General features: G+C 42.6%; 1 protein-coding gene across 1 annotated transcript in view; it reads right to left on the bottom strand.

Moving 5' to 3' along the window:
* The window catches only part of PRKAR2A (protein kinase cAMP-dependent type II regulatory subunit alpha), a 72,597-nt gene extending 58,124 nt beyond the window's left edge, over positions 1-14,473 (bottom strand). Inside the window, exon 1 of the mRNA XM_019723700.2 lies at positions 13,918-14,473. Coding sequence (XP_019579259.2) covers positions 13,918-14,170 — 253 coding nt within the window. The 5' untranslated portion in view covers positions 14,171-14,473. The remainder of the gene's footprint in view (positions 1-13,917) is intronic.
* Positions 14,474-18,654: the final 4,181 nt, after the last annotated feature.

Genomic DNA, 18,654 nt, shown 5'->3' with positions numbered 1-18,654 from the left:
TCAAGCATTTATCCTTATTTTCCTGAATAAACTAATTCCACAGGGTAACCTGAGAGTTAATAAAGGGAAGTTTTTCTTTACAAAATATTCTAGCTCATGAATGAGGAAGGAATGATAGAATTAGAACAACACCATTTGCAACGCCAGTGAATTAATGGATATAGTTTAAGCAATATCAACATGATCACCAGCATCATAAACGAGAGATCAGTCAGCTTTGTTATGTGCCTTCGAATAGAAAACGCATCAACAGCTATGAAATAGTTGGCGGGGACAAACCTGAATCTGAACAAGCCTGTACAGCAACGGTTTTCAACTTCAGGGTACATGAGAATCGTCTGGATGACTAGTCAAAACACAAACTGCAGGGACCCATCCTTAGAGTTTCTGGTTGAATAGGCCTGGAGTAAGGCCAAGAATCTAACAAATTTCCCAGGTTGATGCTAATGCTTCTGATCCTAGAACCTAACTTTGAGAACCAATGTTCTAGATCTAATACGAATTTAGAGGAAAAATGGGACAAAGAAACTCTGATACAAACATGGGATGCAATCGGCAAACTCTACATTGTAAAAAAATCTATAAAAATTTTCTTCTACAAATAAGTTTCAAAGGAAGAGAGAGAGAGATCCTAGAGATTAAAAGAGACTTAGACAAAGCAGCCAAATGTAACCTATGAGCCTTATTTGGGGATGTATGGAGAAGTTTGAACAGATTGAATAAATATTCAATCTAAGGAATTATTGTTAATTATCTTATATGTAATAAAAGGTTTGTGGGTATATTTTTTAAACTTGTCATAAGAGATATAAACTTAAATACTTACGAATAAAATTATTTCTGGAATTTTTTCTAACAATCTGGAAAGAAGGAAGTTTGACTAGAAACGATTCTTGAGCTGGGGTCAGCTCATGCCAGGTCAGGAAAACTGATTTTGAGAATCTTTTCCCAATTACTTCTTCAGTGAAATTGTGTTGGTAGCTTGAAACTGGCATGGTAAATACACGGGTAAATACTCCCCAACGGGAATTGGCTAACACTACAAATCAGAACCTATTGCCATTCTATCACTGGCCATGAGTTAATGACGTTGGGTGTTGAGTAGATGGAAGTTTATTACATTATTCTTCTAACTATTGTCAATAATTGACATTTTCCATCATACAAAAGGTAGAAAAGAAAACCATCATTTCTGGGAGGGGAGGTGGAACCAGTGGACAGGGTGATTCTGATACTGGTAGTTCATTTACCCACTCTTTGCAAAGTGCTGCCCTAACACATACATTCAGCCAGTAAACACAGTCACTTATTCTGAAATAACCACTGTCACCCATAACCCCCTGCCCTATAACACTAGTAGGTTTGACATCTCTCTGCTCCTAAAGTACTCCCTGCCTAAAAGACCTATCACCAATTCAGCTCCAACATCCCAGATTCAGAGAAGACAGCTCCATTCCAAGGGCTGAGCACTTCTCTACCAGAACACACACAAATCTCGTGTCTACTACATCACATTAAAAGTTCCCTTCCTGCCACTTTTTGTCTAGTACAGACCTTAGCACATATACACACTAAATATAAATGGACTGAATAAATGATTTTCTTTTACCCAGTCTGGAAAGGAATAAAAGCCATGTCCCCTTCTGGTGTATATCCTCTCATCAACTCACATCTGGCCACCAATTTAAGTAGAATTATAATAGAAATATAAAACTATCCTCATACTAACCAGTGTACTTCAATGTAATTCTGACACTAACCACCCAGAGTATCATCAGACTCCACAGTTAAGACATGGTCCCCAATACTTCAAATACCAGCTGCACTTTGGAGGTCCCTGGGCCTCCCACATTTCTAACCAACGGGCTATAAATTCAGAGGTTCCCACAACTCCTCAGGTTTGATTTGCTAGAACAACTCACAAAACTATGGAAAGCACTACACTTACAATTACAGGTTTATTATAAATGGGTACAAATCAGTACCAGTCAAATGAAGAAGCACATAGGTGAGGTCTAGGGCCTGAGCACTGAGTTTCCACGTCCTCTCCTCATGGAATCAGGGCACGTCACTCTCTAGCACATAAATGTGTTCACCAACCAGGAAGTCAAAACTCCATCGAGCTTTGGTGTTCAGAGTTTTTGTTGGGGTTTTATTCCATAGTCATGATTGATTGAATCATGGGCCGTAAGTAAACTCAAGCTCCAGCCTTCCTCCTTCCCCCAGAGGTCAGACTAGCTCAAAGCCCCAATCCTCTAATTGCTGGTTGCTCTATGGTGACCAGGCCCCATCCTGAACCACCTCATTAACATAAAGTCAGATGTGATCCAAGGTGCTCATGAATAACAAAAAGACTCCTATCTCTTAGGAAATTCTAAGAGTTTTAGAAGCTCTGTGCCAGGAATCTGGGACAGAGGCCAGGCACATTCTTTATTGTATAACAAAAACAAACTGTTAAAACTCCCTAGCTAATTTACAAAAATAAAGAGAAACATAAAAAAAGATATCCAAGGCCACTGTTGCCCACTCATTTTAGGGGCACTAAATCCCATTCTTATTTATTAGCATTTCAGATAATATTGATCTACTAGACTACACAATATTTTAAAAATTTAGTGTGCATTCAAGTTAACCGTAATCCGAGAATTATCTAGTGATCCCGAGAAAAAAACCCGGGAGCATCACCAACCAGATGTGGCTTCTCTCTTGTGAGTTAAGAAATCAACCCATGAGTTGAGCATTAGACACTTGGTCTGGTAATGGCAAGACTAATAACCTACCCTGCCAATGCTCATGGATTCACCAAACAAAAACGCCTCAATAATCTTTCCCAAAGAGCCATTAAAAACATCACAAAAGGGGATAATGTCTATATACAGCATGAAGCCTATCCTCTTCTCATAATTTTACTTTTCTTTAAAAATACTGGATGCCTCAAAAAACAAAAGTGCTTAATAATAACATTGCAAACTGAACAATAATTCTCCAGCCACTAGTTTATCCAAAACAATCTTTATCCAAATTTCTACATTATTAGTCACTGTCTTCACACATGATATCTTGTGGGTAGCACATCTTAAACTGTTGCTGACAAATTCCCATGGCGTGGACTGAGAAAAACTCAAGCCATCTATTTATAGATTCATTTAAATGGAACCTCAAATGCAAAAGAAATAATATAAACTAAAAGTTTTAGTTACCAGGCTCTGAACACTCCTAACCTTTTTTTTTTTTTTTTATTAAATTTATTGGGGTGACAATTGTTAGTAAAATTACATAGATTTCAGGTGTACAATTCTGTATTACATCATCTATAAATCCCATTGTGTGTTCATCACCCAGAGTCAGTTCTCCTTCCATCACCATATATTCGATCCCCCTTACCCTCATCTCCCACCCCCCACCCCCCACCCCCCTTACCCTCTGGCAACCACTAAACTATTATCTGTGTCTATGAGTTTCTGTTTCTCATTTGTTTGTCTTGTTCTTTTGTCCTAACCTTTTTTTAATTCCAAAGAGTCATACACTAAATTTTACACTAAACAAGAAAAATTACATGAGAAATATGTATTGTGAAAATACAATATACGAGAACAGTCCTGGCAGACCACATGTCTTTAGAGACAAAAACAAATAGCTATGCCAGTACTTATTTTCATTCCTGGAGCCGCATCATTTAAAATGATTACAAAAGGACTCTTTCATGAGCAAAATATTGCCCCTATTATTTTCCTTCAAGTTGCTTTCTATTTGAATAGAAGTCTTGATCCATTTTTACTGTGTAAACATTTAATCTTGAAAAAATCTCTCATCCTTCAACAGCTGTAAACTAAGGATATTCTGTGCCAAAGACAATGAAAGCAAGCTCTTCAGTCTCCACAATGGTCCAATATGCCCAACCAGTCCTTGTCCACATATTATGCTCTGATGATCCCAAATGCATTTGGTCCTTCAAATGAGAACATTTCAAAGTCTGCCTGCAGATTATAGAAAATGCATAAGCAAAGCTCCGTTTTTGTATTAACACTAGAGTGAATCTTTTGTGTTCCGTGAATAAGTGTCCTCTAATTTTTTTAATAATCATATTTCCTTAGGAAGGGCCACCAGACAGACAGAGCCCACCTTTTCGCTTGTGTTTGGAAAATAATTTCTTCCACACAACCCATTCTCATCGTCACTTTCAAAATGGGCAGGAGGGTTGTGAGTTTTACCACCATCCGGCGGTGAAAGCTTGGAAGGAAGGAGAAGGCTGCATACGTTTTAGCTGCACAGTGGAGAACGGGGTCCCTCAGGAGCAGCGACTCCAACACATTCTCACACCCGGAAGCTGAGAAGTCACCCCAGGGAAGACAGGCCCCAGGAGCCCCACCAAGATCACAGACGTGTTAATCATAATGTGATGAAAACAGGATTTACAAGGTCTCTCTCAAAGCAAAAACTAGGACCAGGAGAAGCGGTGATTGATTCATAGCCCCACATAACTTACTTTCTATTTGGCTGTTCGTGCTTTTCTGTAATAAACAGTTTGTGAGCAGATCACTGAAGGACATCATTCTTTTTCACAAATTAAAAATATTTTAACATCAGAAGCAGAGCAAAAGAAGCAGCAGGAATCTTCTGCATTTTCAATTAAGCATCTCCATCAAAAAACCAATCCAACGATAACTAAATAACTTAACTGTTGATTTTAAATAACTGGCTATCTCCAGAAACCAAGTGACTATTACATTATTACAATACTTTAGATATTTTTTCATCATAATGCTGATTTTTAATTGGTTTCATGTTTTCAAGAAAGTAACTAAGAAGTTTATAAGAGCAACAAATGAAAATTTCCAAACAATTAAGTCATCCAGAAATAACAGCTCATCTCTCCTCACATATTGAAGTTTTGAGATTTGAAAGAGGTCTCAATAAGCGGCCTTTTCCTTAATTTCTAGATAAAAGATTCTGTAAAAGAAACCCCCCAAAAAGGTCTAAATTATATAAACCTTTAAAAGAAATGCATTTGTTTCTCTTTCATATATCCATGGCATTCAACATGGCCACTAGACAGATAAGTCAGAAAAATCAATAATTTGTTTCAAAGAGATAATTTTCCCTTAGCTTAAACATTCACATTTATCAGATTTAAGTAAGTAAAAGAGAAGGCCTTGAATCAAGGCCATAAAAGAGTAAAACCTTAAATTACCCTTTAAATAACTGCTAAGACAAATAACATTTCTTTCCAATTTTTGAATACGAGACGTCCGCACTTATTCCCTCCGTTCTAACCACTCGCCCTTTCTAGGACCTTGCTCCGTTAGCCGCTACTCTCCGCTGGCTCCTTCCCCTTGGCACATGAGCATGACTCTACCTTAAGCAGAAACATTCCCTCACGTCGACCTCTCTTTAAGCTACCACCCAGTCAGTTCTTCACTTCACAAATATTCCCCACCCCTTGTCTGAATCTTCTGCAGGCGGACACACACACACACACACACACACACACTCTCTCTCTCTCTCACCCACCGACAACACACCTCTTCCACCACACAACCCAACTGGAGCCTCAATCTCTGAGAAGTACCACTGAGTCCAACCACGTCATCACTGGCCTGACCTGACTTGCCCTCTCCATTGCTTCCAACACTACTGACCAACCATAGACCCTTAGCGCTCATCTCTGTGCTCCCACCCTGTGCCCTGCGGTATCAGTCTCCAAAATCAGCTCCTCGGCCATTCATTCACTCATTTACTCAACAAGAGATTTTGAAGTATACTCTATGCGTCAGGCTAAATGCTAAGCACTGAGAAAAAACAAAGAACAAGACACAAAGCTCCTCTTGTCACAGAGCTTCTGTTCTATTGAGAGAAAAACAACAAAAAACGAGAATTTTAAATCATTACTAGAGCTCTAAAGTAACCACTTGGGGTGCTATTGAGCCCCAACAACAGAGGGACCCACTCTAGGCAGGAAAAGCTTCCCCAAAGCTGAGGCCTAAAGGAAGAGAGGAGCCAGCTGGTCAGAGCCAGGGGAGAGAGATTCAGAAGGGCCAACAGCAACCACAGACTACTTGGGGGGAGAAAGAGCCCGGCAAGTGTAGAAACAAGCTTAGCCGGCAGGAAGGGGTAGGGCTGGAGAGAGACAGCAGGGACCAAGTCTTGCAGGGCTGTGGAAGATACGTGGATTTCATTCCACTTGCAATGAGGGGATTGAAGCTGAAGAGTGAAGTGATCGAATCTCCACTGTTAAAAAAATCTCTCTGGCTACCGGGTGGAGAATGGATTGGAGAGGGCAAGGCATCTAGGATAAGAAACTCCTGTGGTTGTCCAAGCAAAAGAGGAGAGCTAGGGTACGGACAAAGAAAAGGCAGATGGGTGTTTACACCCAAAGAACAGCAACAAAAGAAAAACTAAGATTAATTGGGCTTTATCAAAATTTAGAACTTGTGTGCTTTAAGAATGTAAAAATACAACAAATGGGAGAAAATATTTGCAAATCACATATCGGGTAAGGGACTAGTGTTCAAAACATAAAGAACCCTTACAATTCCACAACAAAAAGACAAATAATCCAATTTAAAAATGGACAAAGGGCTTGGATAGACATTTCTCCAAAGATGATATACAAATGGACAACAAGCACATGGAAAAATGTTAAACATTAGTCATTAGGGAAATGCGAATCAAAACCACAATAAGACACCACTCCACACTCATCATCAAAAAGACAAGTGTGGGTGGGGCAGGGGTGGCCGGATGGCTCAGTTGGTTAAAGCGCGAGCTCTTAACAACAAGGTTGCCAGTTCGATTCAGCAATAAAAAAGAATGAAGTACTGAGACATGCTAAAATGTAGATGAACCTTGAAAGCATTATGCTAAGTGACAGAAGCAAGACAAAACATCACATATTGTATAATTCCATTTGCCAGAACAGGTAATCCACAGAGCTAGAACGCAGACTGGTGGTTGCCGGAGGCGGGGGAAGAGCAGCAGAGAACAGGGAGAAACTGCGTGATGGGTGACCGCTTTTACTTTGGAGTGATGGAAATATTTCAGACCTGGATAGAAGTGGTTGTTGTACAACACTGTGAATGTACTAAATGCCTGTTCACTTTAAAATGGTGAATTTTATGTTATGTGACTTTCACTGCAAAGAATTTTTTTAAAAGACAGTAACAAGTGTTAGACAGGATGTGGAGAAACTGGAACCCTCATACATTCCTGGTGGGAATGTAAAATTGTGCACTTTGGAAAAGTTAAACATAGAATTACCATATGACCCAGCAATTCCACTCCTAAGCATATACCCAAGAGAAATGAAAAGAATACTTTAGAATGGGAAAACAGTAAAGCTTATGTACATTCTACCACAATAAAAAAATTCCTTATGACAACTATGTAGAGAAATTTTTAAATGCTGTAAACACAGAACCGGTTCAAACTGGTCCTATCCAGTTTCTAGTAAGATACAGAACCAAATCTTCTGCCTTAGGAGTAACACTGGTGAACACCACTCACAAGTAATATTTGTGAACCATGAACTGCTCCCTGCCACGGAACCAAAAGACTGGCACATGACCAGAACGGCGGGACATCACCATAATCCTTTTAGACACTAAGAGTCCATTGTTGAAACCCCTTAAGGTCCGGCCCTGAGCCCTGGATGGGGGAGGCTGATTCGAACCTTGCCTCCTGTCTCCTTGCCAGCCAAACTCTCAAATAAAAGCTTTTCTTTTCTCAAAAGCCGGTGCCATAGTTTTGGCTTCTATGTGTATCTGGCAGCCAGCCACTGCTCGGTAACATGCTTACAGCCTTTTTTGTAAAAAATAAAGAATAAGGCAAGAAAAAAACAGAAGGCAGTCCAGGCATGAAGTAATATGAATAGTGTGATGGCAGTAACTCCAGCCTAGAGTCAAATCCTGCCTATTGTATGATGTGGGTAATCTCTAGGCCCCAATTTCCTCACCTGTAAGATGGAGATAATTACAATTCCTACCTTAAAGAATTTGAAAGATTGAATGAGATAATACAAATAAACTGCTGAACACTAGTACAGCATGAAGGCTTAATAAATGCCAGTTAGCCTTACTGCACAACTGTATTGATGGTTACAAGATGTAAAACGTATGCCCATGATATGAAGAAACTGGTTACCTCTTAATCTAGTTGATGGGATACACAGGGTGTCCACTTTGTAAACAATGAAGCAGCACATTTAGGATTTGTGCACCTTTTTGCGTTTTACTTAAAAAAAAAGTTTACTTAACTGAAAAGATGATTGCACAACACTGTGAATGTACTTAATGCCACTGAATTGCACACTTAAAAACTGTCAAAATGGAAAATTTTACATTATGTATATTTTATCACAATTTAAAAAAGGGGAAAAAAACGTGTAGAGAATAGATAGAGGAGAGATGAGCTCAGCTGGATCCAACTGTAAAGCAATAAAAGCCAAACCCAAGGCAGAGACAATGGGAAAGGAAAAGATGGGAGAGGCAGGCGATAGAGATAGAAAGAGAGAGAGAGAGATAGAGATGAGATAGGGACAGAGATAGGGACAGAGACAGAAAAAGAGATAGACTCACTCCTGGGTTTCTTGCTTCAGGAATTAGAGGACACAGAGCGGTGTGACAGGGAAGCTAACGACACTGGTTTTAGGCATTCGGAGTTTGACAGATGACTGAAAGGTGACCAGCTGGCAAGATGAGCATCAATAGGTGTCTCAGCAGAGAAAGTTCTGACCTGGAGTTTTGATTTTGAAGATTCAGACTCAAGGCAGTAAAAACTGCTCAGGAAGAGAGCTGCTCACTGAGGGAGAAAAAGTAAACTAAATTCCAGGGATTACCAACCAGTATTTAAAGGGCAGAAAGGAGGCCAAGTGGTGGACGGAAACCCAAGGAAATGATGACATGGATGCCAACAAGGGAGAGAGTTTCAACAGGGGGTGTTCAACAGTGTCAAAATCCTGCTGAGATGCAGACCTGTGAAATGCAGGAATATTATTAGCCATTCCCAAATAAGTGTGGACCAACTCCTACATGCAGTAAAAAATGCTGGGGGAAAATCCTCAGGAATCCACTAAAAAACTATTCGAACTAATGAACAAGTTCAGTAAGGTTGCAAAATACAAGATCAATATATAAAAAATTAACTATATTCCTATACACTTGTAATGAGCAATCTGAAAATGAAATTAAGAAAACAGTTTCCTTTACAATAGCATCAAAAGGAATAAATTACTGAGGAATATATTTAACAAATTTAACAAAAGTTCAAAACCTATACTTTAAAACTACAGAGTACAATTGTTCTTTAATTTCCAAATTAAAGATCTAAACAAATGGAAAAACATCCCACATTCATAGATGAGAAGACTTGACACTGTTAAAAGGGCAATACTCTCCAAATTAATCCACATATTCAATGTAATCCCTAGCAAAATCCTAGTTGGATTCTATGCAGAAATTGACAAGCTAATCCTAAAATTCATATAGAAAGTTAAAGGACCCAACATAGCCAAAATAATTTTTTAAAAGAACAAAGTTGGAGAACTCACACTCCCTGATTCAAAAACTACTATAAATCTACAGTAATCAAGACAGCGTAGTAGTGTCATACAGACAGATATATAGATCAGTGGAATAGAATTGGGAGTCAGAAACAATACTCTCCAAATCACATTTACAGTTAATTGACTTTCAACAAGAGTACAAGACAATTAAATGGGAAAAGAATAAATAATGCTGTAACAACTAGATATCCACACATAAAAGATAAAGTACCTCACACCTTATACGATAAATAATTCAAAATGTACCAATGGCCTAAACGTAAGAGCTAAAACTATAAAACAAAGAAGAAAACACAAAGGTTAATCGTCAAGGCCTTGGATTTGGCAATGGATTTGACACCTAAAGCACAAACAAAAGAAAACAATACATTGGACACCATTGAAATTAAAAACTTTTGTGCTTCAAAAGACAGTATCAAAAATGTGAAAAGAAAAGAAAAATGTGAAAAGACAACCCAATGAATGAGAAAATATTTGTAAATCATATATTTGATAAAGAACTTGTTTATAATATATAAAGAAGCTTTGCAACTCAATAATAAAAAGACAAATAACCCAATTAAAAAGTGGACAAAAAACCTGACTAGACATTTCTCCAAGCTACACAAATGACCAACAAACACATGAAAAGATGCTCAACATCATTAGGGAACTGCAAAGCAGAACTACAATGAGGTATTACTTCCCACCCACTAGGTTGGCTACAATAAAAACGTAAGTGTTGACAAGAATGTGGAGGAATTAGAGCCCTCAATACACTGCTGTTTAGAATGTAAGCTGGTGCAGCCATTTTTGGAACAGTCTGTCAACTCCTCAAAAGGCTACTACGCGGCCCAACAATTCTACTCCTAGGTATATATATACACACACGTAAGAGAAATGAAAATATGTATCTACACAAAAACTTGTACATATGAATGTTCAGAACAGCATTATTCATAATAGTCAAAAAGTGGAAACTGGGGCGGCCGGATGGCTCAGTTGGTTAGGGCACGAGCTCTCAACAACAAGGTTGCCGGTTCAATTTCCACATGGGATGGTGGGCTGCACCCCCTACAACTAAAAACTGAAAACAGCAACTGGACTTGGAGCTGAGCTGCGCCCTCCACAACTAGATTGAAGGACAAAGACTTGGAGCTGATGGACCTGGAGAAACACACTGTCCCTGAATATTCCCCAATAAAATTTAAAAAAAAGAAAAAGTGGAAACCACCTAAATGTCCATCAACTGAAAAATCAATAAACAAAATGTGGTGTATGCACACAGGGGGAAAATATTCAGCATAAAAAAGAAATAAAGTACTAATATATGCTACAACATTGATGAACTTTGAAAACATCATGTTACGTGAAAAAAGCCAGGAAGCATAAAACCATATATTGTTTTATTTGAGTTATATGAAATATCCATGGTAGACAAACCTATAGAGACAGAAAGCAGAGATTACTGGTTGCCTATGGCTAAAGGGAATGGGGGTGTTAGCAAGTGATGTCTAAAGTGTACGGGGTTTCTCATTGGGGTGATGAAAATGTTCTGAAATGGACTGTGGTGATGGTTGCATATATCTGTGAGCATACGTAATCCACTGGATTATATGCTTTAAATGGGTGAATTACATGTTATGTAAATTCAATCTCCATTAACTTTACCAAAAAATAAATAAGAAATAAATAATAAAATAAAATAAAATGCTGGGAGGCCCACAAATATAAATGTTTTATACTTACAGAAGTGAATCAAGTCTGAATTAATTTATTGTTCTTGTGAGGATTCGGTTAGAGTAACTTACTAATAAATCTGAACTCTTTAGGCTTTCCCAAGAGTTAAATACTCATCAAAATACGTCATACTTGGTGTGCTGTTTGATATCAAAACTGTTCAAAGAAACTCTATACTCATTAAACAGTAACTCCCCATTACCTGCTCCACCAGTCCCTGGTAACCTCTTTCTATTTTCTGTCTCTATGAATTTGCCTATTTTAGGTACCTCATATAAGCGGAATCGTACAATGTTTGTCCTTTTGTGTCTAGCAAATAGAGTAGCATAATATTTTCAAGGTTCATCCATGTTATAGCATGCATCCGAGTTTCATTCCTTTTTAAGAATGAATAGTATTACATTGTACGTACCATAGACCACATTTAGTTCATCCATCCATCAGTTGATAGGACACTACCTTTTGGCTATAGTGGATAATGCTGCAATGAACACTGGCATACAAGCATCTTTTTGACTCCGTTATCAATTCCGGTGGGTATATACATAGCAGTGGAATTACTTGATCATATGGTAATTCTGTTTAACTTTTTGAGGAACCACCAAACTGTTTTCCATAGCAGTCAGACCAATTTACATTCCCACCAGCAATGAGTAAGGGTTCCAACTGCTCTACATCCTCACCAACACTTGCTATTTTCTCTTTTTTCGTAACAGCCATCCTGAGTGTGAAGTGGTATTTCATTGTGTGCAATGCTTTAGTCTATTATTTGTAAACAGATGTTCACCTTGTGTTGATTTCTATAATTATATGTAGCACAGCCATTTAAGAGATACAAACAAAACACATTTAAATGCTAGAAAAATAAAGCACAGGGTTACAAAGATCTGGGTCCACTCAATTTTGTAAAAGATATCAAAAATAACAAAGAATGAAGACATAACACAAAATTCATCAACTCCATTTTATTCATCTGGGACTGATTTCTAAAGTTTTATGTAAATAAAAACTGTTGCAATTGGTGTCCATGCTCACCAGATGGGAGGGAGGTTGGGTGAAAAAGGTGAAAGGGATTAAGAAGTACAAATTGCCAGTTATAAAAATAGTCACGGGGATATAAAGAACAGCACAGAGAATATAGTCAATAATATTGTGGTAACTATTCATATATATGGTGGCAGATGGGTATTAGACGTATGGGGTGATCACTTTACCCCATATTGTATGCCAACTGTAATTGAAAAATAAATTTTAAAAAAGAAACAAAAGACCAGAAAAAAAAACTGTCACAAAGCACGTTACAGCTTTGTGATTTGTAGATATGACAATGAAACAAACGTAGGAGTCATTCCTAAAATAAAGCTTTTAAAAACACATTTACCCCTGGGAAACTGTTGTCACTGCCCCGTTTTAAAGATAAGTACATCTGAAACCAAACAGGTTTGACAACTTGTCTTAGACCACAAAGCAAATCTGTGGCAGAGATTTGGGAAATAACAATTTCTGATTCCCAGGTTTAGGGTGAAAAACCCAATAATTTAATGTGCAATAAGTTAAGGGAAGCATGGAAGAGCAATTTCTACTCTTAACATGAATAAACTCAGGGAAGTTGTCTAGAACACTGAAGCTTACAACAGCAACAACCAATAATTAACTCCTTGCCATCATGACTTAATGTGGATTCAACTCAGAACTAGTTTTTCTTTTTCAGTATGGTCTAATAACACTGTTTCTAACTTTGTCTCTCAAATGTTTTCATTGTTTTGTTAAATTTTGGCTGTTCAAAAGTAGGTAAGTCTATTGTTAAATTGACAAAGCCTATGTTGAAGCAACCAAGGTATATGGAATTGCTTTTCGACAACCTTGATGAAATCAGACATAGAAAATGTTCCTTGTTTTCTTTCCTGCACCCCATACGCTAAACAAGACAGTTACTGTTTACCCTCACCAAATTTGATCCAATTCTTTTAGCCAAATTACAAACTATAAATATTCCCAGGGTCCGTATTTTAAGAAATGCATACTCAAGCAGGCAGGGGTAAAATGACCTTACTGGGATTTGCTTTAAAAAAAAAACTTCAGCAAAAGAAAAAAAAAAAAAGGATACTACAGATGAACCATTTGTGACACATTTAAACTGTTGCATGTGGGTGATGGCACCTAGGGGTTCATTTCATCTTTTCTAATTTTGTCTATGCTTGAAGTTTTCTCCCAGTAACTTTTCACCAAATAATTTTCCAAATAGTTATCGTCCTGGTTATTCAACACGAGTCAGGGGATGTTCTTGTCTTCGGAACGAAACCGTGCGAAGGGTCTCTAGCCGAGGCGAGGGCTCCTCCAGCAAAGCGAACGCGAGCTCCGCGCCACCACGCGGGCCAAAGGAGCGCACGTTTCCTTCGAGGCTGAATTAGACAACTCACTCCGTGCGCTCCTAGGCTCGGGGCACCGAGGAGCTCAATTTGCAAGAGGCGCACGCGAGGCTCACGCCGGCGGCTCGGGGAGCCCCGACATACTCCGCTCCAAGGTCTCCGCCCAGGGTAGTTGGCTTGGACCCTCGCAGCCCCTCTAGCCCTCCAACACCCTCTGCCCCGCTCCCTCCGTCCCCCCACCCGCAAACCTCGGCCCGGCCCGCCGCCTACCGTCCAGGTCCTCATCGTCCTCGGTCTCGCTGTCCCCGTTCTCGTCGGCGACAAGGCCAGGGCTGGGCTCTAGACCCTGGCAGCCGGAAGGAGGGGAGGCGGGCGGGCTGGAGGCTTGGGCGCGGGCCTCGCGCAGGCGGGTGAAATAGTCCACCGCGAAGTCGACGAGGTCGGGCGGCTGCTGCCGCAGCACCTCCACCGTGTAGCCCTGCAGCAGCTCCGTGAGCCCCCGCGGGATCTGGATGTGGCTCATGCCGGCGGCGACCGCGAGGACTGGCTGGCGGGTCCGGGCCGCCGGCGGCCACTGCCTCCGCGCTCCCTCACGCCCGCCTCTCGCCCCGCGCCCGCGAGGTCTCCTCACGCGCGACCCCGGTCAGGCCTTCCTCGCGCCGCGCCGCCCTTCGGCCGGCTGTGTGTTTCCGGGCCGCACGATCCTACCCTAGCTACCACCGGCCTGGTACCGCTGTCACTGGGCAGCCGCCGCCGCCGCCGCGGGGACCGACGAGCTGGCAGGCGGGACGGCGGAGCAGGAGCCCGGGTTGTGACGCACGCGGGCGCGGGCGTGCGCGCCCCCGCCGAGCGCCGGCCCTCAGTGCGCGTGCGCCGCTGAGCCGCCCGCCCGCTCTGGCCAGTCCCTGGTTGAGGAGCTGGAATGAGTGATCTACCGGCCAAGCGGAGTCGTCAGTGCCTCTTACCTAGTCATGAAGACCTTTCATTTATTCTTTCAATACACGCTCAGAGCCTCTTGTTTGCCAGCACTTACTAGGCGTCAGAGACACAGTCCAGAGCAAGATGCAGGAACACATTACCTCCTCAGTGTGGTTCTGGCTGTGGTGGGGAGCACGAGGGCCCACTTTAGGGGTGACACATTCAAGTTGACTCTGAGGCCTGAGCAGGATTGGACCACAAGAAGATCAGGAGGAAAGCCATCTGAGCATAGTGGGCAGTGAGAGCAAAGGCATGGACCAGCCCGGCCACTGGGTGGAATGGTGGAATGACCGTAAGACCCTCAGAAGTCTGGCAGGAGGTCTGTGAGATGTCAAACGGTGAAGGCCTTGAAGATAGTAGGAGTTTCAATGACACAGTAATTTGGGAGCCACAGGCAAAGAAAGAAGCTGAGGAGCTCACTAGGACAAGCATGTACCTTGAGAAAAGGGAATAAGGCCCATAGCAAGAACCACCTCTGTGCCTGTTCACCCTCTTGAGCACTCCCACCGGAATTCCCAGGACTAGGTCGGCACCCCATCTCTCCCCACACTCCACGCTGGGTCCTGGGCCAGCACTGCTTGATGGTGTTGAGCAGACCATAAAAGCATTGTTATCCTTTGCCCCTGGGGAGGGACACAGGAAAACTGGAGGGGCCAGTTTATTTCCCAAGTTGCCTTCTTCACCCACACCAGATTGGAAGGGAATAGAAAATGCTGGAGACCTCCCTGGGGTGTCCATGCCACAGCCTAGGCACTGACCAAAGGCCCAGTGGATATAGGACAGAGTCCTCCCTCTCCTTGCTGGGCCCCACCAGAAAATGAATTGCTATAGGCTTGGGAACCTGAAAGGCACTTGGGATGGTTAAGCTGCACTTGGTAATTAACCAGTATTAATTAAAATCACTAGGACCTCTCATGTTGGCTTGGCCCACACCCAGGAGCTCAGTGCTGCTGGGAATGGAGCTGCTGGAAGCAGGAGCACCCGATCCCCACTGGAAGCCATCCAGGCTCTAGGCCAGGCAGTCCTGTGATTTCAAACAGCCGTGTCTCCCTGGTCAAGTTTCTTGACCCCTGGAAGGAGTCTTGGACCACCAACTTCGTAAGGGGAGGGGTAGTGTCCAACTTATGCTTTTCTGGGTCCTTACTGCACACTCTTGGAGAGGGTTTACTGAATAAATGAATGATAAATTTCCACACAGCAAGCAGAGCCAATTAAACTGCTCTCCTGACCTCAGTCTCTAAATGACTGTGTTTCCCCGAAAATAAGACCTAACCGGAAAATAAGCCCTAGCATGATTTTTCAGGATGACATCCCCTAATGCATCTTTTGGAGCAAAAATTAATATAAGACCCGGTTTTATTTTCGGGGAAACACGGTAGGATCCTTTGCTGCAAAGCTGTGCTTCTGCTCTCAGAATACAAAGCCTTCACTAAGGCCAGGCAGTGAAGGGTTGGAGGGGCAGAGTTCCTCTGCTCTTGGATAGACAGACCCTTCTAAGTTTTCCAGGAGTCAGGCCACACCCAGGAAACTGGGGTGTGACCTGCATTGCACTGCCACACCTGGGGATGTGTCCTACTTCAAACAATCCTACAACCAACCCTTTGGAGAGGCAAATTCACAGCTGCACTCCCTGGTTTGCCCATTTGTCAGGTTTTATATGTTTTAAGGGGGAGACAGGCATCTGTAAAGTTAGGACTCTGACCTCAATTACAAAATAGGGTAGAGGGAGGCTACTCCAGGGCTGACAGCAGAGCTGGGTGTGGGTAGGTTCTCCCACTTGCTCCAGGCAACCCCCATCAGCCTCTGCCAGAAGCAGGCTGGTCTGCCTCTCTTGTTCTCAGATGCCCCACAGCTTGGTCAGCTAGCCAGCCAGCAAAGGCATCTTTGCACTTAGAGGGAATGAGGCTCCTTACCTGTCTCCACAGACTAGCCTCAGAGTAAGTCTCCAGGCCCAACCTTTGACCCAGTTATATTCTACTTTGTGGCTCCCCTCCCCTAGCACCTGGTCCCCAGAGCAGGGATCCATCTCTGCCCCTTCTGGGAAACCCTTCAGTAGGAAGGGGAGTCCCAAGGGCCTTCATGAATGCCCAGTTGAGCTGGCCAAAGAAGGGGTCCCTGAAGTAAAAGAGAATACCAAGGTCCTGAACCCCACAATTTCTACCCTTGCCCTCCTTGAACTGCCTTCATTCAAGCCTGTCCAGCTGTACCACTGGGGGTTACCATGGCAACCAAACCCACATGCTGCCAGGAACTGGGAAACAGCTGTAAGTGATGATAGATGGAAAAGATCAAGAGTAGAGAACCTCAAAAGCAGGAGACATATATATGGACAGTGGTAGAGAAGATAAGTCCCCACAGCCCTGATGGGAGCTCAACTCCAACCCACTCCTATTCACTACCCAGCAGGAAGTCAACATCTTGCACAGACTGCCACAACACCAACCAGAGGCAGACATGGACACAATGGGACCAATATTCAGAGACGTTTACAACTATGAATGCAGAGTAACACAGGTGGGGCACATATTTAACCTGACAGCAATGGGTCTGGTGAAAATAAAAATGGGTAGGGTACCAACTACTATTTTCAATGAAATTGTGGATTTCATGTGCTCTTGATAGGGTCATTATTTAAAAGGTTTTTTTCTCCACTCTTTTCAGCAAGAATAGATGCCCAGACTTCCCCCAGATTCCTCTGGAGGCCTGCTCTTGGCCCACACCCCCTAGTTTACACATCTTCTGCCCTCCAGTGCCCTCTGCCTACTGAAGGGGGCCAGAAGGACTCAGCCCCAGGGGGTACACCTCCCTCTTCTCTGCCCAAAAGGGCTGCTTCTCTAAATCACTCCAGTCCTGTACTTGTCTCCTGGGACCTGTTAGTCACCTGATCACTTCTGCATGCCAGCCCCCTGATGAGTCCTCACAGGTCATTTAGTATGACCACCATCAGTTTCTATTTTGTCTTAGAAGTGTCCACGAGCCTCTAGTGGGCAGAAGGAATTGCGGAAGTGGGCAATGTTTCCTCTGCCTTCTTCAGCATTCATAATGCCTCCCCTACGAGGCCACTGCCTTTGGTCCAGGAAGGCCGGTCTATTTTAACAAGTGTCCTTGCTCCAAAGAGCAGTAAATTTCTGGGCTACCTATTTCTGTACCTGTGAGCCACCCCACTCTGCAGGACAGTGTCCTAAGAAAGCATCAGTCTCTGCAGTGGACCTAGAGTCTGTCTCTGAGATACCTCAGGGCAAAGAGAGAACCCAGGAAGCAAGGGAGAGCCTGGCTGGCGAGCCACAGGCCTGCATGTTGACCAGAGCAGAGAAAACAGAAAAGGGAGCCCTCTGGGAGCATCAGGCCCTGGGGCCTTGCCAGTGCCTGTTGGGACTCTGTGTGCCACCCCTGGCCTGATTCACAGGCCAGTTGCTTGGCTTTGAGCCTGCAGTACAGACAAGCCTCTTGGAGCTTATGTCCAGTGGCCCTGGGACAGCCTCCGATTGCATCACAAGCCTTTCTTCAGACATCACTCTATTATCTCCATTCTGTTATCAACTTGCCAATGATCTTGGCAGATCAATTTACCCTGTCTGAGCCTTAGCTTCCACATCTGAAAGTGGGGTAAAAATCCCTACCCATTAAACAATGAGTTATATGGGGATAAAGAGATGAGAATGAACCCTTGAAGACATTAGAAAGGGCGTAGGGGGTTCCAGCCTCAAAAGAACTGTGGGGAAAGAGCTGTGAGTAGAGACGGTATGTAAGGACAGCAGATGTGATGTTACAATTGCTTCTAATAGGCTGCTGTTCCAACAACGTGCTCTCTGTCCTTCACCTTTGACCCAGTTATATTCTACTTTGTGGCTGGGTGAGGCTGTTACCACCAGCTGATTGTTTTAACTGTCTAGCTTCTACTTAAGGCTTTCTGTGACAATCAGACAAATCGCTGGGGAGGGCCCCAATCTCTCCCCTACCCTTACTCTCCTCAGGGAGAGAAGAGATATATCAGGAACAGGTGGCATTTCAAAGTGCATCATAAAAATG

The sequence above is a fragment of the Rhinolophus sinicus genome, linkage group LG10 (genome assembly GCF_036562045.2).
Source record: "Rhinolophus sinicus isolate RSC01 linkage group LG10, ASM3656204v1, whole genome shotgun sequence".
NCBI lineage: Eukaryota > Metazoa > Chordata > Mammalia > Chiroptera > Rhinolophidae > Rhinolophus > Rhinolophus sinicus.
The sequence above is the reverse complement of the archived record's forward strand: the minus strand, read 5'-3'. Positions and strand labels throughout refer to the sequence as shown.